At 33.2% G+C, this 22,526-nt stretch overlaps 1 protein-coding gene across 1 annotated transcript; it reads left to right on the top strand.

Moving 5' to 3' along the window:
- Positions 1-19,181: 19,181 nt before the first annotated feature.
- Positions 19,182-21,704, top strand: LOC129002916 (cuticle protein 12.5-like). The gene is made up of 2 exons (XM_054431036.1): positions 19,182-19,287; positions 21,199-21,704. The coding sequence occupies exons 1-2, from the start codon at positions 19,276-19,278 to the stop codon at positions 21,619-21,621; spliced, it is 435 nt and encodes a 144-aa protein (XP_054287011.1). The 5' UTR covers positions 19,182-19,275; the 3' UTR covers positions 21,622-21,704.
- The last annotated feature ends 822 nt before the right edge of the window (positions 21,705-22,526 follow it).

The raw sequence follows: 22,526 nt of genomic DNA, 5'->3' as shown, positions 1-22,526 counted from the left end.
ACTGTTGTAGAGGTTCGAGTACAGGTGGTAATGAAATCTGGTTGCCTTGAAAAGTGAAGGGGCTTTTAATAATAGGTTCGGAAGTTTTGCGGTATGCAAACTCAGGTGGAAAGGTGTCAGGTGTTTGTTTTAAGGTTTTGTTTCAAGGTATTTTTTGTCTAAAGAAAGAAGGGGCTATCGTATATTGTGACAAGGACTTAAGGAAGTATCTTTAGTTTAGATTACCATATTAATTGAGGAGATACATTTCTGACAATCTAATCAATCAATTATGGCTTTAATTTGAGAACGTATTTTAAAATTTTAAGACCAAACAGTCATCAAGTACATGGCATGAATTTAGACCGGTAAGATTTGATATTTAAGCTACATAAATTTTACTAAGCTGTATTTGAAACCTTACGTTTATGGATTATATCACTTAAGTAATTTGATGTAAAACACACGATTATATAAAATGGAGTTGTAACTATTAATGTGCTAATTCTTTCTGATGGAACGACTTGTAGAGAGAGACAATAGGACTTCTTTGGTCTGAATTTTGGTTTTACATTCCTCTTGTATTATTTTTATTGTCCTACCATCATAAATTTATATTGTTGTGTGATTCTTCAATTTCTCTATGATTATATGAAGTAGGAAACACAATGTAATACGACAGAACATTATTATACTTTTAAAGAATAAACTACAAAGGTTCTGGGTTCTTTTTGAAAGTCAGAAGAAAGTGATTACTCTGTTATAGCAATGAATCCACAAACTATATTAGTTTGTGGATTCATTTGTTATAGATTTACATGATACACATTGAAGGCTTTGAACTATTGCCTGCTTCTTAGGGTGGTGAACAATTATAAAATAGCTTATACATTTTTTATAAATAGCAATCTCTATTGAATAAATAACTTGCAGGTTTAACTCTTCGTACTGTCTTCACGGCTTACTTTAGTTTCCAAAAGACTAATGGCCAGTCATTGGTTGGAACCACCAATTGTTGCTAGCTCTAGCCAATCAGCTGAGTCAGCAGTCATGGTGTGAGAGATCGTGATGAGCACGACCCCTTGCTGCCTCACAAAGTTCAAGGCCCCTCTCACCACGTGCAGTTCTGTCTGTCCGTCTGTTTACTCCAAGGTTGAACGTACTTCTACTTGACCCTTGAACCCGTTGGACTTGAACCATCCATAGTACTACAAGCTACAGACTCCTCAATGGCGATTACAGAGTTATTGAATCATGTAGAGGCTATTCCAGGGTTTCCTTGTCTGGAAAATCATACTTAACATTAAAAAAAATGTGATTTGATTGTGAGTAAATATAAGGGATACAAATGACAATTTAAAAAAAATCTGTACGTTATGCGTAGATCATGTGCAGTGAATACTCATCCATTTTAATTATTAATTTACAGTTCCTGTATTTAGTTTACGTTTTGTTATATTATAATGTCAATAATAAAATACACACCAAACATGATAATAATAACAACACTGCAAACTAGTAACTGGGAACAGATAAAAATAATAACGAAGACTGTAAAATTAAAATTTGAAAAAAAAATTACTAATTTGACCTATTACACAATTTTACGCAAGTTTATGAATTTAATTTTTACCGTATTCATCTATTGCCGAAATAAATCCTGGTTGTTGGAACAGAACAGTTAAACAAATATATTTATATTGTTCAATGTCTTTTTTGTATTATGATATTTTTACCCTTTTTATGTTTTGTCTTAGATATTTGTGCGTTCAAAAATTTTACAGCAGGAATGTTAGTAAATAAATAGTGGCTAAAGTTGTTAGTTTTAACTTAACTCAAAATTAAAGTAATATGATAGTTTGGCAGACAGAAGAATGAACTTTAAGTTAGGTGCATTATAATTCCAAGTAGACAAATTAATTAATAGTTAACAAATATTGAGCTGCATTGGAAAGACTGTGACTTTGGTCTCGTGCTGAGAACGAAACAAAGTGATAGTTTTTTCAATGTGTTTGCAATCATGAAGACCTTAAATTGTACAGTAAGTTATCAATTTAAAAGTTTAATTACAAGAAATATGTTGAAACAATAGATATTAAGTGAAGGTTGCAATTATACATAATATGATTTCACTCTTTACAGACAAAAATCAAATACATCTAAATTATTTGTTTGTAAAATAGCTATATTAAAAATTAAAAATTGTAATACATGTAACTTACCCATTTAATAAAACCATACCAATCAATCAATTATACTGTATAGAAAGCAAACCAGGCAATTCTTCGTTGGCTAAAAAGACTTTAACGGTGGTATAAACCGCAGCGTTGACAGTCATAGTATAAAACCGGAACTCAAAATAGTCTCTTAGTGCTATACACATGAAGTAAACCTCATACCGAGTACAGAACTGGCTGAAGAGGCGGGACATATCACAATAAACTACAATACAATAGAAGGCCTTGATATCAGGCCTCGAGGTCTGGTGGACTTCACGCCGCTGTACAAGTCTTTGGATCTGCGATCATATCGATGGAACATGCTGGGTCTACATTAATCTATGCTGGAAATCCAGTGGAATATAGTAGAGGATGTGGAAATACCCACCCTTACTGATAAGAGTAGTTAGTATCAAAACAAAATATATATTGTTCGCAATCAACCAAGGATTATTGTTCCTGAAGCTGCAACATCCTTAAAAGGTATTATCAAGCAAACATGTAAAACCATTATTGTTTATTTGGATTGTTTATCTTTTATTGTTGGTTTAACTAACCAACTGGGTAACCTAAGAAGAAATATTTCAATCAATAAAAGCGATTGTTTATATTAAGTGTACTGCTTTAAGGTAGTTTCAAAATTTATTAACGATTAAAACTTATATTACTTTGTAATTATGTGTATCCTTAATTTGACATAATATATAAAAGGACAATTAACTCCAATTTAACTAAATAATAATTTGCGAAATAAAGAATGGCATAAGTTGAAATCAAGTCTTTTGAACAACTATTATAACACCACAATACCTTACTGTTTCTTTTTTCCCAAATCATAACAATAAATTGAAGTGCAAAAAAAAACAAATAAATAAATACATTATAAATAAATAATAATAATACTAATAGTTTTTATTAAAAATTAATATTAGTTACTTAATAATTCATAATTAATTAATTATTAGTATTATTATAAATTATATTAAACTATAATTTAATTATACAAAAATAAATTTAGAATAAAATTGCATTTAACTATTCAAAAGTTTTAATGGGGTAGTAAGCATTATAAACTAAAACAGGTGAAAAAATACAATAACATATATTTTTACGATGTAGGTCTTCCGTTCCTAAAATAGGTTTGGGAAGTAAATTTTTCACACTGTTATGCCCAGTAAACTTTAAGACTTCTAAAGCAACGAGTTTACGAAACTATTAAGTTCACAGTAAACTAACAAGGTTGAAGCCCACGCTACCAACTCTGTTGTATTGTACAGTTAAATCACTAAACAAACGTTTTAAAAGTTATTGGAAACAGTAAAATTTGTAACTTGCTTTACATAAAAAACATGAACAAAAATAAGTTAAGTGACTTCTTAATATAATGCTATCCCATTATTAACGTTGCTCATTTGGCTTATCATGGGTATCGATGCAGAAAAAAAAACTGAAAAGTAGGGTAAATATTTATAATATTGGTTGATAAGCACATAGATCAGGCTGAATTTTCAACAATTAAATTTAGTGTACACATGTTTTACTCTAAGTAGCTTAATTTGGATTCTAATATGACAAGGTATATAAATCGTCGATCTGGTTTATTACAGTTAAAAGTTTTGGGAAATACAAGCTTTGACAGTTATTTAATAATTGTGAGCTCACAAACATTTATTAGACAAACTGAGGAAATAATTTGTAAAACAAACGTATTTTTATATTTTTTTAACATAATTTTAATTTCCAACAAACGATTTTCTTTCATTTGAATGAAACGTATCTTTTGTGGTGAAACGTTAAATAAATAAACACCAAACACTAACATTCATATTTACTTAATTATGAGACTATACATGTACATCAATACAAAATGTTAAGGGTAATTTATTACACTAAATATTGTTTAACATTTGAGGGTGGTAGAGCATGTAACCAAACATTAACAAGAAATAAACATAAGTTTTACAAAAATTAGAAGCATTTAACATTTTCTTGACAATATACAGATATGGTGCTGGCTAAAATTAAAATTAGTATTATCCAGTGGTAAAACTCCAAATGTTAATCAAACAGAACCATATTGCACTCTTACTTTCTTGTTATCTTCATTATTACCTTATTTGCATCCCCACCTTAGATAACGATAATTGATATCTAAAATGTAATCAAAACTAACCAGATATTAACTAAAAGTGGCTAAGTTAAATTATACTTAGATTTTAGTTATATAAAGTATATTTAGGTCAAGAACAATAATTTTACACATTATGATCAAAGTGTATTTTACATAATACTAGGAGGGAAATCGGCATTGCGTCATCCAGGAATAAACTGTATTGAAAAGTGAGACGGTGTGAAATTAGCATTCTACAAGTGGAGAAGAGAGACGCGCACTAGAATAATACCGAGCACTTACCTTGACATAGTAACAGCTGATCTAGTTAGAGACAGGTGACCACTTGATCAGCTGATTGTTACAGTCATTGTTGACTGTTGACTCAGCTGTTGAATAACACGTGACCCAAATATGATTGAGTGGTTAGGTAACGGATTTAAATTCAAATATGAACATATTTTTATGTTTTGCATCAATTCAGAATTCAAGTATCGAAAATTCAAGTAAAAAACTAAGTATCTCTAATTAGTTTTCATGATAATGATGTGCGAATTAAGGGAAGAAAACAGCAAACATAACATTTCTAGTTAGATAAGAAGACGAAAATTTTTAATAATTTCGAACATTGGTTTTTGGTTTACAGTGATGTTTAAATACCAAACAACTGATACATTTTTTAGAACAATTTTACTTTCATAATTGTACCTTAATGTTGGATTTCTATAATAACGCTACTACAAATATGAATACTTTTTGAAGGTTTTATTGTGTCAGAATTAACAAATTAAGTTTATAAGGAGGCATATTTAGTTATAAGTCAGTTTCTCTTCTCTTCAACGAATGTATTCATTGCTATTATAAACAAAGCAGTCAATTTATACAACATTGTCTAAATATCTCAACGTTATAATTTAACTGGGTTATACAAAGTAACACAGATTTACTAGGTAGTTAACAGAAAATGCATGTGAAGTTCGTTAAACAAACATACTCTAATCCATTAGATCTAATCAGAAAAAGGTTTGTAATAAAGTGTTTATTGTATTCCTTTTGGAACTCGTTTGTATTTTACAAAAATAATAAAACAAAAACTTTAATAAACTACAAATAATTGATTCTAGTTCGTATATAGGTTGGTGTTAGCCGGAAACTAACAAGTTTACTTTTTGTTATGAATAGGGTACTGAACATGCTTCCAAAATTCGACAGGGTTCTCCCAATAAGCTGTTACTCAACATTTATTCGAGTATTTATGCTGTAAAAAACCGGTACATTACAATATTATTTTCGTCCCATTCGCTCTCTTCTTAATTCAACCCATCAACAGTGAAAAATAACAAGAACTAACCTCTACGCAATTACAACGCATGAAAACCACTTAACCGAGAGGTTCGGCACGAATTTCAAGGGCGTCGCCAAACCTAAGAGGCTGCAATTGTAAGCCCGTTATTTTCATTCCTCTATGGACCCTCAAGGCCGAAGTAAAATGGACGTCAGCAATTGTCGGTGACAATGGTTGATCAGCTGGCATTGTCATATTTAATTGGCACTCTACTCTGAGTCATATTGTGGTCATTGTGCAAAGACAACACGGTAACGAGAAAGTTTGCTCAAGAGTGTTTATAGTGGTATTTTATGAGTTTCTTGAACATTTTGGTTGCTTCGAATTATGTAGATGTAGTAAGTATTTCAGTGGATGGGACTTTTCAAAATTAAATACTTCAAGATAGATTGATCTTTATTTAGTTCGTTTGAATGACAAATTTGTTTTCTTAATGGTTAATTTGTCGAGAAAAAATAAATGTAAAATACTACATTTTTTTGAATAACTGTAATTAAAATTAAACTATTGACAAGATCACCCCCCTTATCGTGAAAGAGAAAAGCAAAACCAAAAAGTTTCTCAACTTAATTGAAATGAGTATAACATGTTTTTTTGTTATAAACTACTGTTAGCCGAAATTTCATGTCACATACAACATGGTATCTATAGGATGATTGTTTAAAGAGTTTACGTTTTCTCCAGAAATCCGTAATATATAGCTGAGCACTCTATTAACGACTCAATTCAATAATTACTGTCCATTTCATTTCTGAAACTGGCACCAGCTTTAACAGGGAAATGATATCTAAAAATCTTCGAAATGCCAATTCATGAAATCTTAGATGGTAAAGCGACAACAGGACTGAATTTGACCTGAGCCAGCCTGAGCCCTCTGGGGCAGTCGTGCGGTATAATGCGAGGGTGCGACATTAGGACTGAATGGAATCTCCCCGTTCTCCCTGCCTAACTCCCATCACCCTAGTGAACGGATCGGCTCATGGAATCGTTCACGGAAATATTTACTCCGTGTAATTTGTCAGCACTCGTCATTATTAATCTTCTATATATTTAATACGCGACGTGAAACTTTGTGAACAATAAGGTTTTTTTGTTTTAAGATTTAACCCCACATATTATATACCAAAATGTTCGTCTAGGTGTGTAGATGTGCAAACTGGCTTTAGATTTTCGAAATATATCTTTTTAAGGGCGTGGATTGCCCTCAAAGTTCCTTCCATAAGGATAACATTGTTTGATTTGAATGTTATTACATTCTGAAACAGATGTCAATACATTAGTTTTGTATAAAAAATAAATCCCAGCTGTTTTGTTTGGAATTGAAAATGTAAACAGTTTGCATGTTTTTTAACTAATTAGAACCCGGCAAAGAAATGTTACCTATAGGACACGTTGAGAGAAAAGTTTTACATTTTATTTTCATTTAAACATTCCAAGGACCTGACGACAAAGAAATATTGCCTACTATTTGAATTATGGTTGGCCTAAATATTACAATGAAATAGTAAAAATAAAACTGGACCACACTGTGCTGCATTTTTGATCAATCATTTAAAGAGCCAATTTGCAAACTATGGAAACATGGGAAAGTCATAGATCACCACCAAGTAGAAGAAATAGAAATAATGTGATTTTTTAGAATTAATAATCATTATTATGGACAACCTAATGCGGCTATGAGTGGGAAACATTTGTAGAAGACACTTAAAAACATGATCATCAGATTTTGAAAAGTGATAAGATATTTACAAGAAATGTTGATTATATCGAACTGTTATGTACATCGTGAGTATTTCCATAATCTTTGAGGCGACTCTGTTAAAGTAATCAGAAATTATGACTGTTTTTCATTTTAAAATAACGCCTGTAATACTTACCAATTGCTCGAATTCGAGTAACAGGTACACTAGTATAATTTAAACAGGTATAATTGCCTTTGTATATAACATCTAGCCGCTATTCCAGTGCCTCGCAACGAGATCGAGATTCAGAAGAGACAATTTTGGTTTCTTTAAAATACCGTAAAATGTTTGTTTGATCAGCCATTTTATTTAGATACGAAATTCAACTGTATTACTTGACTTGATAGGAGTCCGTTTTGTTAACTCAGACTGTGAGCACTTATTTAGGTTACCTAGGGTGGTATACATGTTATGACGATGCACTGATTTAAATATTACATAGAAAAAGTGTTCTTTTTGCCCGTTCCAAAATTCAAGGCCCTCAAATTCACTCACCTACAATATTATTTTACTAATACTATAAATGTGAAAGTTTGTGTGTTTGTTTGTTTGTTTTTAAGTTCAATCACGCATTAACTACTGGACGGATTGGGCTGAAAGTTGGCATGATGATAGCTCACATTCCCGATTAACATATAGACATATTCTTATCTCAAAAATCCTTTCGGGCTCCGCCCCAGTGGCTCTGTAGTTCCCCATGTTAACCTTATGAGTATTCATATTTAAAGGGAACTAGCTGTAACCCGCGGGCTTTGCCCCGTTTAACTTCTTAATTTTCAAGATGATCTCGTTCGCATGGCTCAATCACGTCCTGGTTAAAGTTCGTTCGCTACGCTCACTCACCTTTAGGTTGGGGCTCGTTCGCTACGCTCACTCACCTTTAGGTTGGAGCTCGTTCGCTGCGCTCACTTGCCTTCAGGTTAGCTCGTTCGCTACGCTCAGTTGCCTTCAGGTTAGCTCGTTCACTACGCTAACTCGCCTCCAGGTTGAAGTTCGTTCGCTATGCTCACTCACCTTTTGATTGCAAATTAGCTGTTGTCATAAATGTAAAAGAAATAATAGTGCTGCGCCCTGTTGGTAATCCTTGCCACGAAACTTGGTACATACGTGTACAATTTCATGGAATAGGTTTATACACCATCAATTTTGTGATTCGTCCAATCGGCTCCGCCCCAGTGGCTCTGGAGTTTCCCATGTTAACCTTATGAGAAATGGAATTAATAAATCTTAACAGCTGTTTCAATTAAACAAGTTGGTTCTGTTCTATGATGCTCAATAGCATTAAAGTTACAAGGATTACCAACAGGGTGCAGCACTACTTTTTCTTTTACATTTATGACAACAGCTAATTTGCAACCAAAAGGTGAGTGAGCATAGCGAACGAACTTCAACCTGGAGGCGAGTTAGCGTAGTGAACGAGCTAACCTGAAGGCAAGTGAGCGCAGCGAACGAGCTCCAACCTAAAGGTGAGTGAGCGTAGCGAACGAGCTCAACCTAAAGGTGAGTGAGCGTAGCAAACGAAGTTCAACCAGGACGTGATTGAGCCATGCGAACGAGCTCACATATGAAGCTAAACGGGGCAAAGCCCGCGGGTACAGCTAGTAATATTATAAATCTGAAAGTTTGTGTGTTTGTGTGTATGTGTGTATGTGTGTTGCTCAATCACGCAATAACTACAGGACCGATTGGGCTTTAATTTGGCATGATGAGCTAACATTCCCGATTAACATAAAGACCTATTTTTATCTCAAAATTCCTTTCGGACTCCGCCCCAGTGGCTCTGCAGTTCCCCATGGTAACCTTATGAGTATTCCTATTTAAAAGGAATTGAAGAATTTAGTCACCTGTTTCAACTTTACAAGTTGGTTCTTTAATATGCAATAGCATCAATAAAGTAGTTATAAGATTTACCAAGATGGTGCAGTACTATTATTATTTTGTTTTTGCATAATATGACAACAGCTAATTTTAACTAAGCAGAAACAAAAAGCTGTGATACACAATGAGAACTGTAAAAGTAGGATTGTTTACAGTTATATTTATGTATCTGATTTAATAAATAATTTAATATTGTGTGACCATTGATGATATTTTTCTATTGTTTAGGTGCAGTGGTAGAACATTACGGCTATGGTAGATGTGTTATACTATACCATACCGTAAATTTAAAGATCCAAATTTTATCCAACTGTGTCCTCCCCCATAGCAAACGCAAAGCTTGAGTAACTGCAATAAGCATTTTATACTTATTTATATGCCAACCCCGTACAAAGGACGGGTGCTCTGCTAGTAAATCATATAAATAAGTAGTGAAACACTTTACAACACGTTTTTAAGTTTGTTTAAATCCAAACATTAAACGGAATGGGAAACACTGCACCAGTTGATCGTAGTCGTAATATCTTTAAATATTACCAACTTATTTGAAAGCGTACACATTTTGATTTCAAAATAACATTTTAGTAAAAAGTTGCAGCCCTTTAAAGATTCAAAATGGCAGATTCTAGAAATCTTTTCCCCTGAGGAAGTAGCGGATCACTGAATATAGAATAAAATAGATTTTTATGCCCAGTAACTTTGTGAGCAGGCTTGTGAAATACTGTACGCAATAAGAAGATGTGTTTGTCTCTTTGAGTTTTTTTTTTCACAAAATAAATCATGAACAACTAAACTATTTGACGTACAGCGTTGAGATATTGCACAAATCTTTAGTTATTATTTGTTACTTTTTTACGCTTAATTAGACGAAAATACCATTAACCATTTCAAAATAGAAAAAAAAATAATCTACCGGCATCCCTGAGCATAATTATTAAATTCCAATTAACTTGTTGCGTCATTTTATTTCTTTTTTAAACCATACAAAGACGTTTGGTAAAATTCTATTCAGTGATGTTGGTAGATTATTTTCTCCCTTTAAATTCATGTATAGATCACATATATCGGACCACGCGTTGAAGCAGGAAACTACATGAAATTTAAATTTACAATATTTTAAAAATATTTGTTCTTAATGTATAATATCATAAACTAATCTTTCTATCTAAATATATAAATGACAATCAAAAGTGTGTCACTGATGTAGCATGTGACTTCAAGTAGTATAAATATTTTGTACTTAAGTTCTAGCAAAGTGATGGACACTATCCTCTGTTAAGCAAAGACTGCTGGAAGATTGAAATATATTAGTGACAGTAAACAAATATTTGATTTCTTAAACAACACTTCACCACGACAACATTTGGTTTCGTTAATTATTGAGATTTTCTATTATTTATCAACTTCCCGTTCGCCTGACGCATAGTTAACAAATAGGAACATCTGCGTCGTGCTAGGAATTCCAGGAAGGGTCACACATTCCCTTTCCTCTGTTCATAGTTCCCAATGTTCTGTAATCTGGACCTTACACACCCAGCTACTAGGATTACTGAGAAATAATTTATCCACTACAACACCAATGCCAATGAACTTTCTTAAATATGTTCACAGAAAATAACAGATCAGTGTCCGTCCACCACAAACCCTATGACCTCGAATTTTAATTCTATGAGCTGCATTTCCGCAATCCAGGGTGTTCCTGAGATCCGTTCCACAAAATAACAATACCACATGTTGGCATTAATTAAATAAATAAATCCAGTTACTGTAATACGACTCAACGTCAACAACACCGTTAAATCTTCATATCAATACGATAGTACAATAGGTACTACAAAACTAACTATCAAACAAATAATTGTTTTTAGTATAATTTTAGGTTTTACTTTCATATCTTGAACTATTTTTAAACCTATATATTGCCCCTGACAAACATTAATTTTTCATAAATTTACTAATATGAAAAGTCTTAATTCACATTAGGCCTACATACAAACGCCGCAGCTACAACTAAATAGCTTTTTTAATTTACTCCTTGTATTTCCATAAAACTATACATTATGTAACTTACTAAATAATAGAGCCTATATTTCAGTAATTATTTAATGGATCTAACAACTGTAAGGGTGATATTATTTTGACCAACTAAACATTTTAGTTTTGATCTGGGGAAAATATGCCGCACAATGCACAGTCAAGTTCTCTCAAAAACACGACGCAGCAATTAGGTGAACGTTTCCATGAGGTGATGCGTTCTCAGTGACATAGTGAACGACTCCATTAGGTGATTAGTTCTCTTGCCTGTGTCTGTGAGGGCAGGGAGAACGGGAAGAAACCGATGCGGCGAGGGAGATCTCCCTCAGTCCTAATGTCGCACCCCTGAAATTATCCGCATGGCTGCGCCTGCGGACCCAGAACGGACCAGGTCAAATTCAGTCCTGTTGTCACACCACCATCTTAGATTTATTAACAATTAATTTTGATCTCCTGTAAGGTCAAACTCCATCCAATATAAAGTGTATTGCTTGTTAACTTGGTACTTACGAATTATACCGACCATACCGATAGATCAACTTCCACATAAGATTTTAATTAGTTTTAATAACAAAATCTTCCTAACCTCACCTAACCCTTAGGTTGAGTTAGGTTTGGTTATAATTATTAGGTGTGGTCTGTATAATGTAAGTACCGTAACAACTTATATAATTTCTTCAACTAATAAATCACTCTTTACCATTGGAAAATAGCATAAAAGGGAAGGCTGTCGTTGTTTCGTTTGTAAACGTTACATGAGTGCACTCTATCGGCAGTGATCTGTACTCTCAGTGAGTTGTCTGAGTAAACCACCATGTTTGTGTGGCAGATATTGTTGATCCATCTAACCACAAACACGCAAAGGGTGACGCGTCATTGGTTACTGCGCAATTGTCAGGTGTAAATAATATTGGCTATTTTTAGGGCGGGTTTCTGAGTCAGGGATTTATAAGTCCAGAACTAGGCTAGTCATGGATTAAAATTAGTCATGTACTAAAAATTCACTTTCTGAGTCAAGGATTAAGGACACACGGACTAATTTAACGCGGGTACTTAGTTTAGTCGGAGATTAAAAGAGCTCATGATTTTCAAGGGAAATGTAGGGTAATTTGTGCCGCCGTGCTGGCAACACTGTCAGTTTGATGTGCCCACAAACAAAACATGAAAACAACGATCTCAGTCAAACCACTAGTCAAACCTTGGTTTTGAGGTTATATCTGTTTTAATTCATTTATCATTGTAATATATTTTATTATTATTATAAACTAGTTGTATCGTAAAATTTTAAAGTTAGGATTGGTGTTTCATCCTTTTTTTTTAATAAGTTAATTGTATAAATAAGTTAAAATGAATACTAGGCCAGCCCTATCATTATAGATCTGGATGACTTTCTGATGAGTGATTTAAGACAAGGAAATTATAAAGAGGTGTATGAACAAAATTAACATATTTTAAGAAACTTAATACTAAATGATGAATTTATGAAATGAAATATTACAACTTTTATGAGAAAAATGTCTCTGGATGAGGTCTGCACAAGATAAAACCCTAAACTATTTACAAATATATTTACAAACTATTTAAAACTCTATTTAGTATTTTATTTTATTTTATTCTCTTATATTTTATTATCTCACAGAGTTTTTTGAAAATCTATACATATCCTTGAATTCATCCTCACTTAAGTCATCAAATGGATTGTTTTCCCGCTCACGACGAATTCGCGGCCCACGACGAATTCGCGGCCCACGAAAACGGTAAAAATCATGATAATCAATGTAATCTATAATCACCTTCAACTTTAACACACAAAAATGGCTTAGGTTAAAAGTGGACGACTAAAGTTAATCCTACCCATATGCAGGATTAAAATCTATCATGTTTTAGTCCGTGGACTAAAGCATAATTTCTTTAGTTCAGAATTAAAAACTAGTTCTTGACTAAGATTAGTCGCTGACTTATAAGTACTCGAATCAGAAAGATATTTTTCTTAGTCCAGTACTAAAATGAGCTTTAGTCTAAGACTAGCGCTAATACCTGACTCAGAAACCCGCCCTTAGAAATTTTATTTTAAAACATACTTTTAAAACAAATTAAAAATAATATTGTAATTGTAGTCAGTGTAGGGTAAATACCTGGTAAGTTAGTTGGCCTTGCTAATTGCCAATTAGATAATACTTAGAAAATAATTTTTACGAAAACAGCTTATAGTTTTAGAATTCCTCTTAACTTTGAATGTTATATTAGAGAGTTCTTTTTCTTTCTGGAAGTAGGCTAATATAGCCTAACAATAAACTTACTTTGACTCTAGATATTAAATCGACCATGACGCAAGTAGAAGAATATCTTTATCCATCTTGGTAACCAATAAATAAAAGGTCAATATTGTAAATAAAAATAGATAAACTCTCCTGACCTAGAGCAAAATACGCGTAGCCCAATAATTAACATCCAAGTTACTTTAACAACACAAAGTCAAACTATTTTACAAAATAAATGCATTTTCATAATTTTAATTTAGGAATATGTTTCAATGACACTTTTGCCATACAAAATAGCATATAGGTTTTGTCCATTTCAGAAAAAGTTATCCTCACCTGAAATTGTGAATGGTGGACATGCAGCCTAATGTGGGCTCGAAACACCTGATTAAGGTGTTTAAGTGTGATTAAGTGCCATCATCGCAAAAATCAAATACTGAAGTGGTCGTCAGGACATTGACTCAGGATTTAAAACGCGTATGTTCTATCACCTTCCAAAATACAAGCCTTCTATATCTTATAACAAATACTTATATCGCGGTTCAACACATCAACAATTATCAGTGAAACATATGCACTGTGATTGTAGGATTTTTAGGGAATTCAATAATATATTAAGAAAGTAATTTTTTTATTTCCAATATTCCATTAACAAAGGAAAGCTTACAAATAAAAATACTTGCATACGATCTCTGTCTTTAGGAAGGTTAACACCTTTTGCCTTCCGGGTCAAATCTCTTCTCCAATAATGGACGCTTCAGTGGGACAAAGTTGTGCCTGTAAACGTGTAAAAGAGGAAAAGGTCACTCCCAGCTCCCAGAGATGAATCACACAAGTAAGAAGTATCCAGTTGTAGAGAAGCTAGACGTCACAACGAACACTCAGTATTCTACGTGAGTGTTGGGTTCCATGCCCAGCACGTAGGTCCTGCACGTCCAACATACACGTAACAGAGCATCCTTGCATCACGGTTGAATCATAGGGAAGTGACCAGCTGACCAGGCGACCAGACACAATGACGCAAGCGGGCCAAGCACTGGATCACGCAGCTTTTTGGGCATTACTTGCGAACTTTGTTTAGCAACTTCCTATTTTGAAATTTGACACGTTTCGTTGGTAAGAGTTTGAAGCTGGTAAATCAACGGTAGATTTTAGTTACTTAGAAAAAATATATGAAATGTCAAAACATGAGAGTATCAAGGTATAAAACCACCATTGTAACTATATTTAAATGGTTACATTAAGTAGAGTTGGGAAATACCGTTATTTTTCCGCAATAGTCAGGAACGTTCCTTTGCTTTTCGGTTATGAGTAAAATTATACTATTATTTTGTCACCTATTATTTCCCCTTCCAGCACGTTTAAGGTTGGTTATTCTATGGTTTCAGCCGGTCGTCCCCTCACTATCGTAGGTTTTTTTTTCGCTCATTTACTTTCTTTTACAAGCATAAGTCCTTCATTATTGTTTTTACGTTGTATGTTCGTCATTAGAACGAAAATAGAATACAATTATTAAGTGCGAAACTATTAGTAAAGTTTTCAGCATGAAATGAAGCTATAGATATTTTTTCCAGTTGTGATTTCCAAATCGACGTTATCTTGTATGCATGCGTGCTATGCCCCATACCAAATAATTTTCAGTACATTATTCATATTTTGGAATGCTATTAGTATTTATAGTTATACACAGAAATGAAATAGACTACTTCCTACTCAACTCCACATTGAGTAGGCATTCTATGTGACAAAGGGTTTTCAGAGTGAATTTATAATTTGAATATATTTTTGAATAAAATTTCTGTGGGTGTACAAATCTAGTTTCGTTTATTAAGAGTTTTTGTGGAATTGTTATTTGCAATTATAAAATAACTGATTTCATTTCAATAGATACAACTAGTGGTAATGCTCATTTATTCCTTTAGGTAAGACATAAAAAACCGAAGTAAAATAATGCTACAAGAACTATTAAAATGCCAATTGCTTAAGTTCAAGGAATTGAATGAATGCATGAATGGTATGACAGCTTATATGAAATAATCCAAGCATCTTCGTTTATGTACTGTTTTTTAACTTGTATTTTATTGCATGTTGCATGACAAGATATATTGCACCGTATGTGTTTAATGATCAATAAAGAATCTTAATGAATCCAAACCTAACTAAAATAAAGGTAAACCACTTTAACTTAAAACCATCTTCGCATTTTGCTGTCAATTCAAACCCACAACTGTATAAGTAATATTTCTTTATGGTATGGAAATAGCAAAATGTTATTAAATCAAAAATATCGAAGTTCTTATAGGCTACATATTACCGGAATCATTCGCAAAAACCACTCAGGACAGGGAACCGTGTCGTGTGACTTCCACGAGTATCAGTGGAAGGAGACGCAGGGGGGCTCGACTTGCCAAGGTCGTCGGACAACCTCGACCTTCGCCTCCAGTGACTCCTTTCTCCTCCGGACCCGCGGGCAGGGCCTCGCCCCTCTGGATCCGTCTAGTAACTGCCTACTGTTCTGCGACGTACGTCCGGCCGGAGATGACGGGCAGTAGGCCTATACAGGAAATACCAGGCCCTATGTAAAATAATTTGTTGAGTTGTTCGAATTGTATGTAGTAAAAATGTAAAAATGATGAATATGTGGAAAGTTTGATCACTTAATAATTTCATAACATTAAACTAAAAAATTTTATCTTATTGGTTTGCTGTGCAGACTTTGACTAGCAGTCCTGTCGGAATTAGCTAGTTATAATCAAGGCTTAGTTGTATATCTATTTTATTAATTTTTGTAACGCAGCCTTACAAATTTAATTTAGGCGAAGTATAAATAAATATTATTATTATTTATTAAATATTATTTATTTAAAAAATAAATAAATACTATTATTTGATTACTTGATGTAAGAGTTCTTCGACATTCACGCAAGAATAGTTTAGTATTTGAGGTTGAATGATCTTGCTAAAGAAACTTACTTGGGACCTACATTCATCGATCTTTAGGACATTTCCTCAATTGTTGGACTACAATTAAAAATACAACATTTATTGGTAATTAACAAATCCCAATTACATAATCACATCGTAAAAACCATTTTAAACAGTTATTGCGTAAAGTAATTATTCATGTCAACTCCCAACACCCAATGATGATACAGTATCGATTAAAAAAGCACTGCCGTCATGTAGTAAATGAAACCACCAAAATTAGTTCCACTATTCAAAAGTATAGAAAAAACGTCAGTAAACAACATAACAAAAGGCCTTTGAACAGCATTCCGGGAAAACCAAATCACTACAGGGAGATATTGCTTGTTGTACACCAGGAAAACTTGACTGAAAGTTGGGTGTAATGTTTTTTGATGTCCAGTTTTAGTCAATGATTGGAGGTAAAATGTTGTTATAAAATGATTGGTTGAGTATAGAAACTATGCTAAAACAAATTTAGCTCAACTAAAACAATTTGGCTGATTTATGTGCTTTTGACTTAGTAATTTTATATAACCAACTCACCAATATGATATTTTTTCCGTTTTGATTAATATTTCGTAAATTACAGCAAAACATCAGTGTTCAGTAGTTTTTTTATATTATCATATTATTTCCATCATTCATATGACCACGACTATTTAAACAAATAAAGATTCAGCCTGGTTCCTCAGAAGAATTTTATAACTTCTTGATCAGCATCGTACGTGTTATTTAATTACCTAAAAGTACAAAAAATAGCAAATAACACTTATAATAGTATATTTACACTTATACTGTTTACTTACAAGACGGTAAATACATATAAAAGATGGTAAGTGGTAATCGATTTCGATTGGACAGTCCAATCATCATCAGATAAGCGAATGAAGCCCATTTATTGGTTATTACATATGGGTGATTACGTATTTTTTGTACTTTCAGGTCAGAAGAATTAACTAAACGAAAAAGGTCTAAAACCATAATAAATAAATAAAAATACAACAATATAGGTATTCTTTCTATAGTACAAAATATTTTCAGTTAAATATTGCACAACACGCCGCTGTTTCGTTGAAAACATGACATTTCAGTTATCGTTCATTGCACTCGCTGATTAACTGAGTGTGAAACGGCGATAGTCATTGGAGTAAAAAGTTAACATTTTATTCATCCGCCAGTTCTTTTGTTCTCCAGTTTTATTTATAGGATCAGCTTTTCATTATTTATAGAAACCCTAAAATTAAAACAAGTTTTCGTCATACTGCAGCAAAAACAGCAGTTTTAACTCATGCGTCTAAAGTAGCATTTTTACTCTCTTGGGAGTAAAAATCAGCTGTTGTAAACAGTTGTAAATTTTGATTGTGATAATCATATCAATCGAAATTATTTATTGATTTATTAGATAAGATTTTAGCCTATTGTTGGCGATTGCAAGACATATCGATGGTATAATGTACTGTAACACAATCGCAATAGACGAAATAATTGGATCACTTAATAAACAGCTGCTTATTTGCATGAGCAGAATTGAAAACAAGCTGGAAGTCGTTTTGATGGGGTTATCTTTACATAAAAATTATTTCGTTTTCTAGCTTTGTTTGTTAATTAATGATGCAATATGACGAAAAAGATAGTTCACCACTCGGGCAAAAAGGGACTTTTTGTCGTTAGTTACTATTAAACGTCAGTCAATAGTATATTACATCACTAGGACCTAAAGTGACTCTTATTTACGACCGAGGCGAAGCTGAGGTCAGAAAATGAGCGAGTAACAATAGCACGTGGTTTTGAATGCACACGGGGATTTTATGAGCGTAGTAAATCACATGTGTTGTTTATGATTGATGTTGAGGCTGACTAGTTTCTTATCAGTCCGAATTCGATGATTGCGTAGGCAATGTGTATCAAAAGTTTGTTCCAAAGTCAAAGTATTTAAAAATTTCTAATTTTGATAATGATTATTACTTAAATGTCAACTGTTCACTATGTTGCATGGATGCAGTTAAATGTGAAGTCAAACCTTGGACTGGCCACTTTTAGTATTTTCTCCTAATTTACAATGTATTTAAAGTATAACCACATTATTGTAATGAATTCTCTGTGCTACAACCTATGAAATAAATCTGTAACATTTGGCGTAATAAAGGGTATTTGAGGGCTGTACATGATGGCGTCAAACTCCAATTCACGAATTAGATAATTTTATATTTCAAAAAGGGATATGTCTATTTCTTAATGATACTTAATACACACTTTTAGTTCAGGGTGATATTATAAATCAGTTGCAACACCTCTGACGCACTCAATTGTACTTGAATAAAACTAAGGAAATATGTACATAAATTATTAGAAGTTCTTTTTTTTACTGATTTGATAGAAAAGAACTCTATGAGACTACTTGAGGATATAAACATGTGCAGAATATACTTTCAAACCAAATAGTTTTTTTTTCATCTATTATAAGGAAGTTGCAGAGAGAAAACCAAGAAGCCTCCCTCATGCACATTCTTGGGATAAATACATCTTGGGAAAAAGTGTTTTGAAAATATTTAATGATATAATGTAAACAAATTTTATATGTACAGTTGTACTCCAATTTCCCGTTGGCAGCCACTAGGGGGCAGCACCCGCCAACTGGAGTAGGAAGCAACTTAGAGAAGGCCGTGACCTAGGCTAGCCGTGCCAGGTATATAAGCCCCACGAGGACCTTACACTTCACTCACACCACCACACAACCACCATGTACAAGCTTGTAAGTAGATACCCACACCAATGTGCTTAGACTAGTAGAGGTTGGAAAAATTTAAAATTTAAAATTTTTTCCATAAAATTATATTTGGATAAATAACTCTGTTTATTTTATTTGTTCTAATTAATTTTTAGGGGAGCAGAGGCGGGTTATTGTTGTATAGGGTTGAAATAATTGGAATCAATTCGGTTTTGATAAAACGGTAAATGGATATGCGTTTAATTGAAGGTGTAGACATGTTTTGTTTTCTTTTTGCATAACAGATTGTAATTAAAATAAATGTCATCCCTTAAGGTTGTTAAGAAATTGTGAGACTGGGGTGGATTTGAAATTTTATACAGTTAAAAGAAATAATTCCTAAACAAATTTGCATTTACAATTAACTTAATTTTAGGTATTTTGAGTTTTTGCCCTAAAAAATCCGGATGTTGAACTTATCTTGGACATTGGTTAGCTAAATTAATTAATCGAAAAAAAAAATTAATATCGGTATTTTAAAATGGGCCATACAGTAGAGCCAACAGTCAACTGTTTGTTACATTATATCGACTATTTCGTCACATTTATTTCATAAATCAACATAAATCCAGCTTAAATAGGATAATTTGACCATACCCTAGTCAATTATACTTTACGGAGTTTACTAGTACAGTATTTTAACATTTTAACAATGGTTATTATTTTTTTGTCATAAGTGTGTCCTTTTAGTTTATGATTGGATATAGTATTTAATTTTTTATTCACTAATTTCTTTTTTACACTATGCTAAATCGAACAGGTATTAATTAATTTTATCAAAGTATTTCAATGTTTTAAATTACTATTTTGATTGCATTTTGATTGTATCTGTGCTTCCTTAACAAATGAAAATCTTTGTTAATTTGAAAATTTAAACATTTACGATTCTTTACCACAAAAAGATTAAGGGAAAAATGGACATTAATGTAACGTAAAGCTTTTCCATCGATTGTTAAACATCTATTTACCGTGGGAAATATTACTATTTAATCAAGCCTAAATAAAATGTCCAATATATAGAATCTCATGTATATAATCACAGAGAATCGACCATTAATTCACTATATTTGATTGTAATGAGTTCAAAAGATTTTATGTAATAGTATTCATAATAGTCAAATTTAAAGACATTTCTACTCCCACAATATTACTACAGCCTACTGCTTCTGTAATAATATACCTACACTTGCACACACGGGTGCCTCAAAGGTTCATAAATTGTACTTTAGTCATCATTCCCTTTCATGATATCCAATATGTGCATTCAGCATATTATCGTTTGAAATAAATTTTAAATTGTGAATGTTAAACCTTAACTATACATCCTACTGTAAATATAATTTGTTTTTATAAAAAAAAATCAATTAGTATACACTCTTACTCTTAAATTTATCTCTTACATTACCTAATCTCTTACAGTACCTGGTATTACAAAAATGATTGACTATGTATAAGTTTTACCTTCTTCTGTTATTCACAGGATTTTATATTTACATCGTTCGATATAAGGTCCTAGACTTCAAATAATTTAATTGGGTATAACATAGTTAGGGCTTAATATCCTCATAATACATGTTGAAGGTACATAATTTTTTAATACGCAGAACTCTCTAGCTCCAGAATGATATCGTCAATACAACATTAAGTAAATCATATAGCTAGTTACATGTTTGGACAATGTGACCAGACGCTTCCAAAATGCCGGCACAGAAATATTAAACTCACTTGGAGTTGTGGTGTACAGGAAACCAGCCAAGATAAAACCAGAAATGTACATGCTTGAACAATGTATTAAAGACATTTTTTTGTCGGAGTTGGGACAATAATCTTGTTTAGGATTTTATATGAAAAAGGGTTGTTCACTCTGGATTAGTTCTAACTTATTTTATTTTTCAGGCTTTGATCGCCCTCTTCATCGCCTCGGCTTCGGCCTACGCCCCCGTGGCTCCCCTGGCCTACGCCCACGCTCCCGTAGCCGTGGCTCACGCCCCCGTGGCCACCTCATACGCTAACACCTACAAGGTCTCCACCTCCGTCCACGCTCCCGCCGTCTACGCTGCCCATGCTCCCGTCGTCGCCGCCCCCGCATACAAGGCTTACGCCCCTGCCTACGCCCCCGCCTACGCTCCCGTCGCCCCCGTAGTCAAGGCCTACGCCGCACCCGCCTACGCTCCTGCCTACGCCCCCGCTGTCGTCGCCCCCGCTTACAAGGCTTACGCCCCCGCCGTTGTTGCCCCCGCTCACGCTCCCCTGAGCTACGGTTACGCCGCCCCCGCTTATGGATACGGCAAGGCTTACGGCTACGGATACTACCACTAAACCAAAATCCACCTTAGGAAATTATTTTTATACAAAATGAAAGAGTTGGCTGGGTTTATATTTTAATAAATCTGTTCAACGAATGAAGTGGTTTTCAGTTTCCTCATTTCTTATTTAGTACAGTTTTACACTGTTATAACCAATTACTTGTTATAAAATTGTTATATGTAGTGCTTATTTTATAATTTTATTAGTCACACACTACGTTTTTGAAAAACAACTACATTCAGTCAACCTCCTATCCATTTTATGTGTATTTTTAGCCAAAAGTATTAGGTGAAAGATATAATAAATTTTGAAATCATGAAATATACAATTTTTCAAGCATAAAACTGAATGGTTAGGACACATTAATTTGTAGTTAAAATTCTAAGAGTGAAATATTTTATGATCGCACAAATCAAAACATTCAGAATTTTTAAACTCTGACGTGATTTCTATTATCTGCATAAATATTGAATTTATTTATTATACAAAATGTTAAACGACAAGAGTAGTAAGTTGGAATCTATATATTAATAGGCAAGCATGTTTCTTTAAAACCTTTTTTCTCAGCTTGTGTGCATCACAGGAAAAATCTACGCATACTGTTAGAAAGATATTTGCCTGTAGATGTGCAAAATCCCTTTAAAAATTAAAATAGGTTAAAAAATAAGCACAAAAAGTTAATCTGAAAACTTTAAAAAAATTAACATGGACCATATGGGTTGCCATGATGGTGACAAAATAACAAAAAAATGTAAACAGAAAATCAAAACAAATGGAAGAAATTCCAATCACATGTTTTATTAACAGTGTGGAGAGAAAATAGAGAAGTCTGTAGGCCTACATGAATTATTTTTGGTCGAGTTTCGACCACAGGATGACCACTAGTTCATATAAAAGCTTAATCAAAGTTATAAATC

This window comes from Macrosteles quadrilineatus, unplaced genomic scaffold (genome assembly GCF_028750875.1).
Source record: "Macrosteles quadrilineatus isolate MER2022 unplaced genomic scaffold, UCM_ALF_1.0 Scaffold_9__3_contigs__length_116548681, whole genome shotgun sequence".
Lineage (NCBI taxonomy): Eukaryota > Metazoa > Arthropoda > Insecta > Hemiptera > Cicadellidae > Macrosteles > Macrosteles quadrilineatus.
The sequence above is the reverse complement of the archived record's forward strand: the minus strand, read 5'-3'. Positions and strand labels throughout refer to the sequence as shown.